Source organism: Pleurodeles waltl, chromosome 4_1 (genome assembly GCF_031143425.1).
Source record: "Pleurodeles waltl isolate 20211129_DDA chromosome 4_1, aPleWal1.hap1.20221129, whole genome shotgun sequence".
NCBI classification, from domain to species: domain Eukaryota; kingdom Metazoa; phylum Chordata; class Amphibia; order Caudata; family Salamandridae; genus Pleurodeles; species Pleurodeles waltl.
This window is the reverse complement of record NC_090442.1, coordinates 830,285,223-830,297,717: the sequence shown is the minus strand read 5'-3', so window position 1 is coordinate 830,297,717 and position 12,495 is coordinate 830,285,223. Positions and strand designations below refer to the sequence as shown.

General features: G+C 43.2%; 1 protein-coding gene across 2 annotated transcripts in view; it reads right to left on the bottom strand.

Moving 5' to 3' along the window:
* Positions 1 to 11,533, bottom strand: part of IKBIP (IKBKB interacting protein) — a 63,158-nt gene extending 51,625 nt beyond the window's left edge. The window contains exon 1 of one of the 2 annotated variants that reach the window (XM_069229566.1): positions 11,070 to 11,533. In XM_069229566.1, coding sequence (XP_069085667.1) covers positions 11,070 to 11,278 — 209 coding nt within the window. In that variant the 5' untranslated portion in view covers positions 11,279 to 11,533. The remainder of the gene's footprint in view (positions 1 to 11,069) is intronic. The other variant, XM_069229565.1, reaches the window with a different exon arrangement.
* Between the last annotated feature and the right edge of the window lie 962 nt (positions 11,534 to 12,495).

Here is a 12,495-nt window from a genome sequence, read left to right as displayed (position 1 = left end):
CTTGTTATGTACCTGTCACTCAGAAAAGGAGGTCAGTCGGCTAGCCCTTGGAGCCACATGGAGGTTCTGGGTTCTAGGAGCAAATCCAGTCTTCCTTCTTCAGGCAGCAGAGCAGTCCTTCTTGCACCAGGGCAACAAGGCAGTCCTTCCAGCAGCAGGGCGGCAGATCAGTCCTTCTTTTGAGTCTTCCACAGGTCCAGAAGTAATCCGAACACTGGGTCTGAGGGACCTGTTTTTATACTGGTGCTAGCTCTGAAATGGAACAGGCTTCTGGAGTTTTCCCCACACAAATGTGTTTTGAATTTCCTGCCTCCCTGTTCTAGTCCAAGTCATTCTGCTATCACAATAAGCTAGTGTGAGGTTCTTCGTGTGTGAGCTGAGTAGTCTTTGAAGTGTAAGTGTTGCAGGTGACAGCCCAGCCACTCCCATCAACGCAGGGTGGCTCATCTTGCCATTACCTAAGCCCTCTACTGTGCGGCTGTCTGTGAGATATACACAAAGGTCAACTGCCAACTTCATCTAGTCGTGTGACATGGGACACAGGCTGCAGGGATCAAATGGTTATGACAAGAAAATGCTCAAACAAAAGCCTGGAGGGTTAGAGAAACCTTCCTAACCTGGAGAGTGGGGAGACCCTTATCACAAGGGTACAGGGATACATCCTACCTACACTGAACTATTACTTACAGTAGAGTACCCCTCGAAACAAGGAGTCTTAAAACGAGGAGGAAAGGTTGAGTGTTGAACTTGTACACTACACCTATAGATGTGGGAAAAGGAAAAAATCATTTTTTCTTATTTACAACCCTCACCCAATATAACAGTGGCATGCTTCAGCATTGGGTTCACCCTGACTTCTAAAGGTAAGGGTGGGTTCAACTATATTCCAGGGACCTCTTGTAAGAAAACTAAACTAGGGGCATAACCTGAAGATAAAAAATCCTCATCCAGTGCAAAGCTGTCCTTTTATTAGTAGGATGGATGGATGGGAATGATTAAAACTATAATATGATTGAGATTTTAGGATATAATGCTCCTATGACCCTGAATTCTCCAACTGCACCAACATGTTTCAGCTCTGCACTAATGGCCTATATAGGTCCTGGCCTTTCATCAGGGTGGGTTCGTATTTCCTAGTACTACCCCATGATATATTTGACATAGTTTTATGTGGCATGCAAATACACTCTAAGCATGCAAGGCAGTATATTACTTGCCACTTCGAGTCGTACCTGTAAACACAAATTATATCATGTAAGATACCATGCCACACTGTGGCTTCTCCAAAAAGTGACATGCACACCTCCCTATCTTGTGTGCAAAAACACATAATGCTTATCGTGAACATATACAGGCACCCATTTGTGTCTTTTCACTCCTAAGCATACATCTTATATGGGCGTTTGATCCATGTTTACTGCTAGTCACACTTATAAAGTGCATCTCTAGTCTCTCCTCATGCTAGTGTCTGAAGAGAGATCAAACGTCAGCCTCAACAATTTAACAGCTCGAAATCGGGTGTCCACCACATACACAGACCATCATTTATGGCCCCCACATTGGGGTTTTAATTTAATTCACATACACACGTCTCTATAACCATGTCTTGCATTTAGTGCACTGTGACATCTCTCCCCCAATTTGTGGGAAAAACTAACTCCATGTGGCATTTTCAGAATTGTGACTTAAAATCTTTAACATTAAAGAGCATTATAAATTACAATTCCTCAGACACCAACCATGATATTTCTACTGTGCCTACTCCTAAATAAACATAATTACTTAACAAATGTAATAAGGTAATCTAATGTTATCCTATGGGAGAAGTAGTCCTCACAATAGTGGAAGACGGATTTGTGGGTTTGACACTACCAGCGTATGTAAAACGTAAAAGTACACATCTGACTTTTTAAATAGAATTCACCCTGACCTAGGAGTTCTTTAGAGCCTACCCTAGGGCTAATATATTTATTAACAAGCATTTGCAATTCAATGGGTCTGCCTTTTGCTTGAGTTAGAGTAATTGGCATGAATTCATAACTGAACTTTTCTTGGCACATAAATGGGTCAACCCTGCCTCATAATTTGATCTTTTCCTGCCACATAATTCCAGTGGCACTGCATATAACTAAGCACTTCCATTTACCATCCTAATTTAAATCTGCCATGCTAATTCCAATAGAATACCACTTTCACCACCCCACCATCAGAGTTGTGGGCTGGCTAACACAATTTCCAAAACAAGACAGCCATGAAAGAGTAACGAGAAAAATAAACTAGAAGGGTCACCCAAACATATCAAGAGTGTTCAAACAGTTATAGTGTAATAAGGATATTAAGTTGGCCTGAATCATGGTCATAATTGCGATAAGGAGAGATTAACAAAACACATACAATTATCATATAAACCCAATAAAAACCTCTCAGAAATAAATGTTTGGCATTAGACTGTAATGCTCAGAACAGTCCCTGATAACTCCACAAGGAAAATAGCTTTTGTAAGAAACATAGCCATCTTACCATACAGTTATCCCCTAGAGGGCATATCCACATGAAAAATAAATGAAAAAGTATTGCAGTGTAATCATATATTTAGCCACTAGAAGATATAGTGCATTACCCATTTTCAGGGCTAGCAGACATCCGCAATAATAATACAAACAAGACCCTTAAAACACAAACTACTCTCAGCTGTAAAACACAACTTCCAGCCATGAGAGCTTAAAAAGACACTGAATGGAGGGTGGGGTTATTTTAGGGTTCCCACTAACATAGTGTGGGGACCACGACATGACATAGTCAGAAAGAGCAGGCTGTCATGAACGTTTTGAAGGTGGTCCTATTGTCCTAGAGCCACCACAGGCTGAGTTATGAGCACAAATACAAAACAGCCCTTAGAGGACACCACAATAAAGATATAATTTATAAGAAACAAGATCATGTAACCATATAATTAGCTCCTAAAGAGCATAACCACATAAAAATAGAATGGCACAAAGTACTGTAGTGCAACCATATATTTAGCTCCTAAGGACGTACTGGCTTACACATTTTCATGCCTAGCAGGCCTACTGCAACACTAAGGCCCTTAGAACACAAAAGTTCCAGCCATAAGAGAGCTTAAAAAGGGACTAAATAGTAGGAGGGGTTATTATTTTAGGGTCCCCACACTAACCTAGTGTGGGGACACGGAGATGACCTTAACAGAAAGAATGTGTCCTGCTGAACGTTTTGGTGGTGTCCTAAGACCACCAAAGGCTAAGTTATGGGCAAAAATGTTTTGAAAAAGAATGCTTGCAAAGAATTATGGGGCAACTTTTCCAGAGTGCCGGGAGAGCCACGTTGCAGATTTTTGTGGTTTTTTTTCCAGTGAAGCATTTATCAATTTTAAGTTTTTTGGGGAAAGCTATGGAGTGTGAAGGGGAGAGCCAAAATAAATGACTAATTAGGTAACAGTGTGAACAATGTGAACAGCCAATGGAGTTTGCACTGTTGGTGCTATGTGGGCTGTGAAGGTGATGGGCGTAAGGTGGGCGTGGTTAAAAGTCCACAATACAAAGCACTTGTGCGCTCAACCTAACAAGGGAGATGTAGGCTTGGCAAAAGGTTCATTTTGCCAAGTTGATTTGGCAGTTTAAAACTTCATACAGCACGATTTGGCAGACCTAAGACATTTTTTAGAAAGGCTACTTAAGCGGCTGGTGCAATAAGTGTTGCAGACCCACAAGTAACATTTCATGTAGAGGCCCTGGGTTAATGTAGTACCACACTAAATGGAACTTACAAGAAAGTTAATTGTGCAAACTTGGTGTAAGCCAATTTTACCAATGTTAGAGGAGAGAGCACTTTAGTACTGGTTAACAGCGGTAAAGCACAGAGTCCTACCAGCCAACAAAAACAAGTTTAGAAAACAGAAGGAGGGGGAAGGCAAAAATGTTTAGGGGTGAGCCTGCAAAGAGGAACAGGTCTAGCATCAAGCATATAAGAGTGAAAGCCTCCCAATAGTAAGCCTACCCCTGTGTGTTCTTGATAAGCACAAAGTATGTTTTATTTGCAACCAGACTGCTTGGGTGGTCTGGTAGACTCATCCTAAAAAAGAACATTTCCAATTTCCTAGCACTGTAAATAATGGGTGCTGCATTTACACAATGTATTGTTACAAAAGCAGATCAACCACCAAAGATGACAGGCTGAATGAGCCCTGCAAGAATATAACTATTTTGATTTGTTGATAGCAGAGATCTCAATGGGGAAAAATTAGCTCACTATGCTAGTTCACTACTTTTTTTCAGTTAGATGGGATTAAAAGGGCTATGGCTTCTGAGGTGGAAGCACAGGGTTGATTGGTGGGCTAACCAGGAGAGGGTGGTTTATGAGGCAAGAGGATGTCCCCGCTAACATACAAAGGTGTGGGGGAAATGGCTGGGTCTCCTGCCATGAACTCTCAAGGACATAAGGGACTTGGGGTGGGGGGGAAGGGGGGTGGTGGTTTTTGAGGTTGTTTGGTCTAGTCGTTTTTCAAGGTGTACGATTTTCTGCTTGTACTGAAGCTTAACATTCTTGTTACTTTATGTCCTCTGCTCTGTGGTGTATTTTTTGTATATCTTTAAAAACCAATAAAATTGTTTATTTAAAAAAAAAAAAGGGGCTATGGCTTCATAGAATGAATGTGCTCTTTCCTTTGATGGGGTTAATGTCAGTACACCCCTCAAATGTAAAAGAACCTCCAACTGAGAAAATCCCCAAGCGTTCTAGGGAGTAATTGCACAACAGGCTCCTAGTATTACTCCTAGTGGTGCTACAGATCCTTGGATAGCGACCACTCCTAGATAGTCTCATTGAGCAAGTTCATGATAATTATTACAGTACCTCCTTATTTGGCCCATAATACACGTAAAAGTTCCCAAACAATTTGATATATTTTGGTCTGCTCTCATAAAAACATAACCGAAGGCATCAATATGAAGGAATGCACCTTTCGGGGTGCACCCCGATAGCTCACAAGCCAGAGTTTTATGTACTCCCAGAAATACTCAGAATTTTAACCCTAAATGGAAAAGGACATCAGTGTGTGGCAATGTAATTGCTCTGTACCCAAGACGTAAATTACACATCACTGATGAACTCAAAAGAGGAATACATACATGTGCTGTTGTTGTTTCAAGTGAAGGTCTGAACCAGCAGTTTGGGCTGGAACATTTATTTCTGTAGTGAGGTCAGACTGACTTATATATGTTTGGTCTCTCTAGGGCAAAGTGGGAGAAACAAATGGTTGGCAACAGACCTGGCTTTAGAGCTGCACAAGTATGGAAATAATTTATGGCGTTATGTGAGATAGTGGTGTCATTCCGCCTAGAACCACTGCAGCACTCTGACCCCCAAGATTAGAAGTTAAGTGGAAGAATAAACACTTGGCTTCACTGGTTAGATGATCTATACTGTGTTCATTAATTCAATGTATTAGCATGTTACGCGAATACGCCACAAAATCCATACCATGTATTAACTTGCTCCTGATTTTCAAAGGAATTTACTCTGTGGTTAAATAGCCCTGGATGCTCAGAAAACGGATATGTTGTTGAATTGATGGCCCTCTTTTGGTAGCCGAACACAAACAAGATTTAGGGTGATCAGGGAGCATATTTATAATTGGCGTTTCATCTTTTCATGCAGACAGGAGATGAGTGACAGGCTGTTGAGCTATAGGGTAACATCTGGCACCAAAACTCTTTCTTCTTGCAGCTGAATGCGCCATCAGGGCTCCCTTGGACTTATGTGGCTTAGACTCCCCTGCGATAATCTCTTTCCTTCTCAGACATTAGAACTCTGACCTGCACAAGCAGCATATAATTTTGTATACATAAAATGGGAAATGCTATGTTATATGTTACGCTCCATCATTGTAGCCCCACTAATTAGTTTCATCACTTATCTACTGAACATGCCACTCTGTCAGGTTTACGGTGCTATATCTGGAACTTTTACGGTTGTAATGATTCGTGCTCAAGAAAGCAAGACCAGAGCTTCTTTATCACTAGAAAATGTCAATATATCCTTGCAGCATTCAAACAATGGCTGTTGCCTCCCGTGTGCGAGCCGCATTTAGATGTAATGTGAAGGCCATCTTGGAACAGTTTAAGTATCAACAAAAGATTTCAAGGCGACCACTTACTACTTTTGCTTTTGCAAATGTTTCTTAGTATCAAGGAGCTGTAGTAAAACACCAACGGTGGGCAAGGGGGCGGGGGGGGGGGAGCGGGGAGGGGGGGGACTGGAGCCTCTGAGTGATGGGCGGGGCAAAAGTGGGCACATCAGAGGGTTGAGCAGGAAGGGGAGACAGTGCTCACAAAGTAAGCAGCGAGTCCAGGCAGGTTGGAAACGCTGAATGAACAGAGTGGGGGCAGCAAGGGGAGAGGAGGGATAGCATTGCTAAGAGTGACAAGGGGAGAAGAACATAGTCCCTCAACCACTGCAATGCAGGCGCTAGTAACAGGACCCAGAAAGCATGAGGTGAGAGAGGCAATCACCTGTGGGCTGATCCAAAATAAGATGAACGATATCGGAAGCCAATGACTGAAACAGGAAGAGCACAAACGGCCGATGGGTAAAGTGGCCAGACCCAAAGCCCACGTGAACTATATATTAAAGGTTTATTAGATGCAATCGGCCTGACAATGACAGACAGCTAAAACTGTCTGTACGCAACACTTAGAAGTGGATGGTACAGAATGATTCCAACGACGCTTTTGGCCAGTCGATCTGATTGCAGGAGATAATATGAGGGGCAGCCGAGGGGTACATTAGGGCAAGAGTAAAGGGAGGATCTGGTGTTACTCGAGTGAAACCTGAACGTGATTACTAAAAGGAGGTAATTTTAACAGAGTAAATTCCTTTTTTTCCAGTTTTAGCATTAGCGTTGGGGGTCTAAATAACCCCGTCACTGTAATATTTGCCAAGAAAGCGCTAGAGTGGCGTTGGGGTTTATAGCTGATGGATTATGCAGAGTCGCTTTTATTATTAAACAACAGAACATGATTTACTGCTGGTAGCGTGCAGTCACTCTTTTCCTGTAAACACAACAGGCATAAGGAGATCTTTAAAAGGCAGAGGCTGGCGTGACATTTTGGAAAGATATCACGTGAGAACAATTGAGTTTAGGTGACAAGTGTGGGGCAGGTGAGTAATGCTGTTCATTTTCTACAAAATTGTTCTCTTGTTCACCCAAGGCATTTTATTTCCAGGTTTCTTTTCACTTTGAAATGCAATTTGAATCTAACAATGGGCAAAATTCAGAAACAGAATTAAAGAAAATGTCACACTCGGCAGAGGGCATCCAGCCACTCAACGTAGCTTCAGTTTGGGCGATTACTTTCTCCTGCCTACAGGTGCAGTGTGACATCAATAGCCACCTGTAATACTTTGAAACAAACGAGGAACTTGTATTTCTTATTACAATTGAGTTCCGACATTAAAACTCGCTCATAATATGTACATGTGGTTTCAAAAAGGAGAGTACACTTTCTTGTGTAATACATGAGGTAAAGTATCCACAAATGTATTGTATCGTATGATTTATATAGCGCTTACTGCTCCTACGTGTGGCGCCTGCATGGGTAGCATGCTAAGTAATGAAGGGTCTGGTTGGAAGAGTGTTGTCTTTGTGTTGATCCTATCTTGTACATTATAAAGCTACTGAAAAGGTTACTCAGTGTTCTATCAGAAGAGAAATGAACCCAGAGCTTAAGAGAGGCCCTGTGTGTGCTGAAGAGGTACAAGTGCTGCTTGCATTGTCACGCTGCATGTCCTGAGACTCTGGACTCAGTTAAGTACTGAGTGCCTGCACCACATGATCCACCCTGGTGTCACCATGCCAATGTGAACCCGGAGGGATGCTCTGCAAGCTGTCTGGAGTACGTGTGTGAGTGGCGGTTGGATTGTGAAAGGGCTTCTTCGTCTACCATGTAAATGTCATGATTTCCAGAAGAGGAGCATAAACAAACCTCATAATGTGTCATCTCCAGGATGGTGGTTTGCCTAGTGAATATTAACAGAGGTTATCAATCCAAGAAAAGGCAGAATATAGCCCCGTCATGTAAGTTTCTATTAGTACCATACAGAACGATGCATTTTCAAAGTTAAAGGTGCATTACAATACATTTGTTTGGTTACTTTTTGTCACGTGTTCCTGATGTTTAGGTCGCAGCCTACCACACAGCGCAGGTGTCCGGATTGCTAAAGACATCTTGGGGTATTTCAGACAGCTTACCTGGGAATGCATTCCTCCTGTTGCTTTCCATTGGCTTTGTGGTTTGTAACTCACACTTTCTTGCTTTCCACTAGCTGGTTTTATTTGCTTTAGGCTGTCCAGCTTGAGTTCAGTCCTTCCCTTGCCAAAACCTTATTTACAGTATCCTCTGTGTCTTCAGTTTCTGTAAACAGTCCTGTAAATCTTGATCTTATTTCGTCATATTTGCTGTGCATTCAAAGACCAAGGTCTAATGTCAGGCGCTGTCTGCCGATGGTGCTGTTTACTTTTCTTTCTCTGACTTCAAAGTGAGAGGCACACAGTGTGACACTCGAAACAAACATCAGTGGCTACCAACAGCACACAGTTTTGTCTCTGACAAACACTCACCTCGCACTGTGCGTTTCTCAGCACTTTCTGCCAACAAGGAAGCTGCTTCCCCCCCAAGAAATGTCAGCAGGGAACCAGTGCAAAGATGACACAATCACTAGAGGAGAGTGCTGCCCTCCATCAAGCGCTTCAGGAATAGTAGGTGCTACATAAATGCAATTACAATACTGTGCAAAACGTTCTGAACACTACATTTGTAGTGGGAGACCAAAGACAGGGCTTTCACTACTGTTAGTCTTTTGGGCTTATTTTGTTAGTTTAGAAAACTGACAATGGAATTGAGGAAACCTGTGCATTGCTTCGATTGTGAGTTTAGCAGATGCACATTTCCCTCATATCATTTTGATTGTTTAAACAGGTGCTTTCTAAGTTTCGGAGTCATGCCAAAAGGCAAAGCTGTGCTCTTTCTACACAGGCTGTGGTACACATCGTTGCCCTCTCAGGGGGAGGATAAGGGAACACCACACAATAATGTTGGACGGACCGCAGGATAGATTACAGCATCACTGCTACCGCCTGTAGTGATATTACCGACATGCAGGTCCTCTACACCCCCCCCGCCCCCAACTGATGCTCCGAACTTGACAAGACTGATGAAAATCAATACAAAAAAGTGTGATGTAACAATCAGAGCTGCCCACTTAGGAGCTGGGAAACCAAGTTCGAGTCTTAGCGTCGGCTAAACATCTTGCGTTCTGAGCATATCATCTCCCTTTGGCTACACAAAATGAATGTGTCCCTGTGTAATGTAACTGGTGCTCATGTAAAACACTTTAATACCTTCTGGTTGAGTCCGCACTATATAAAACACATATAAAACCTGCATAAAAAGAAAACTGACTAACCGGCCTCTTAGCACTATAAATAATAACGTTTTGTTACACTGCAGATTCATAAGGTGTTAATTTAGCGGGTATGCTAGAGCCAAGGTGTAAGCACTAAAGATCAGCCAGTACAGCACCTAGATGTCCTTTGCCAGTCAGACTGACCCCAGGAATACCTCCCATAACACAGAGAGAAGGTACCCCTCAGTGATGAAACAGTGAGGGTTACACTCAAAGCTGCCAGGGGTAATACTGTGTCAACTGCTGCTGGGCCCTCCCATTAGCATCACTGTCTGGTTACCAAGGAAACAGCCTACACACAAACACAGCTGCTGGTGTACACATGTCATCAGTAATGGGGAAGAACATGACAGGGCTATAGTCACTAACGAGTGAGGGCGGGCCACATATATAAGGGATCTCCTTCCTTGTACAATCTTTAGTTGTCCCTCTCCCATACATTTTACTCTGCAACACTCTACGCCAGTGCACTCTACACCAGTCCACTCTACTCTATGCCACTTAAGTATATGCCACTCTACGCGACTACACTCTATGCCACCCCAATTCCCGACTCTCTGCCATTGCACTCTACAACACTCCACGTCACTATCTTTTAGTCATGCTGTTGTATAACATGGCTAAAACACATTGGCAAAGCCAACAGCTCTTGCATAGGAAGGACATACTGGCTTTGCCAATGCTTGTTACTCCCTGCAGTTACGACCCTACAGAATGCCTCTTCTGAATCTTTTCGTTACTCTTTTCTCCTTTCTGATGTTAGCAGGAGTTTGACCTTACTATTCTCTTAAGTACTAATATTCATCTTCAATCACACATGCCAAGGAGGAATTTGTTAACCCTTTGTGGGTGTTTTTTAGAAGACAGTTTCAATTTTCATGTTTAGTAGATATGTGCAGTGAGGCATTGTGGCGACTGAAAGAGGTTACCCTTTCCTCAGGCAGTCAAAGGGGACACACCAGACCTTCTCAGCGACCAGAACTTGAACACTTAGAAACAGTAGGCTGCAGGCACATACTTTTTTGAGGGCACAGAACTCAGAGGTGACTTGTACTACTGGGGAATAACATTCATTTTTATGAGGGCACAGAACTCAGAAGTGACGTGTACTGCTAGGTAATAAGGGATGCTTTACCAGTCGGAAACACTGCTATGACCCAACGATAAAAGCCTTAGGGCCTGATTCTAACTTTGGAGGACGGTGTTAAACCGTCCCAAAAGTGGCGGATATACCACCTACCGTATTACGAGTCCATTATATCCTATGGAACTCGTAATACGGTAGGTGGTATATCCGCCACTTTTGGGACGGTTTAACACCGTCCTCCAAAGTTAGAATCAGGCCCTTAGTGTTCACATTTTAGTCTTGGACTATGCAGTGTGGAGTAGGCCCTTTGTATTCCTAAAAACACATGGGCCTCTACCTCACTTCACTTGAATGCCACTTTCTCGATTTCCTCCTTCCACAGCTGTCAAAAGACTCATAAAAATCAAATCAACAAATAAATGAACACCTTTGGTCGTGATCATACTTAATCTCTTCGCAGAACACGTCACCGAGGCCATTCGCTTCCCCGTGGTGTACTCACCAGCAGGACGCCAAGCAGACACTCAGGGAGAGCAGGCACAGCACCGTGCGGGGCTCGGGACACAACTTCAGGGGCTCCGTGGGCTTCACGGGCACCGGAGGACACTTCTCCTTCTCTGCCTTGGCGGCCCCTCGGTCCTGCTCTGCCTTCGCCTCCTCGCTTGACTTAGAGGCGAGTGCTTTTTTCCTCTGTTTCACGGCATTAGACATTTTGAAAAGTTGCTCTCAGAATGGAGCGGTGCTGTGCAAGGAACGACGTGTTTGGGGAAAAAAAGTTGCTTATTTCAAGGCTCCAGGTGGTCGAGCGCCCAACAGGTCTGCCTCGCTTCAGCGTGCCGCAGACGGAGCGGTAAAGGTGGGCGTCCGCTGCAGGGTGTGGATGTGGCACGCATTCCTCGCTGCGGCTGCAGACCCCGCAGGAAGTTTCCTGCAGTCCGGACTCCAGAAGGGGGGAGGAACGTGCCCTGGTCCTGGGACGTCTACGGCAGCCCAAGAGGCACAATTTTACACACAAGTGTTAGATCCCATTCAAGAGGTTTCCATAAACTTCAATGCCACTTGAGCACATCCAGAAGAAATGAAGTAATAAACTCTTCAAGTTAACCACAAATCGCAATTGCCTATCTTTGATGATGATTTTGATATCAAAGAAAGTATTTTAAATATTTTATATAGTTAGGATTGCCACCTGGCCGGTTTTCTACCGTCACCACCGACATTTTAATGCCCCGGTCGGTATAAAAAAAGCAAAATCACCTAAAGTCAGTATTTTTGCCCTCCTTATGTGCACATATTTGAAACAGCAAATATAAATAGCAAGCACTGTGAAACGTGATCTAGGGTTGTGTTAGTGTTTAAGTTTTCCATCACAGAAATGTAAGACAAATGTGTGATTTTAGGACTAGTTTGAGCGATCATTTTCATTCTAATTTCTTCAGGGATGGCTCATTCCATCAGATACTGCTCCCAGGAGGTCCGCCTAGGGCACTGTGCCTTGACCCATCATATGGCTATTAGTCTCTTCACCAGGACCACTCCCAACTATGCAAATGTATATCTAATTCTTGTCAGCTTTGGTGGGGGTATAACATTAAGTAGACAATGTTTGACCAGCACATCAACATGAAGACCAGCTCAGTAACTACATTGCCAGTATCCCTGAACCTGCACACATTGTCATGCATAAAATCCTCTCTTTTCGCTCCACATCTAGGACAATCGGATGATCTGACTGGATAGATGCGGGACAAATTAATGGGGTTAGGTGTTTTCTACGTAAAAAAAAAAACAAAAACATAAAATGTGTGAGTGGAAACATGCTCACAGGTTTGTTTCCATTCTGCATTCCTTAGTGGTATATACCGTATTGCCAGGTTATCGTCTCAAGGTTAACTGTCTGCTAGGACTCGGTTTTGTCTGTCAACCTT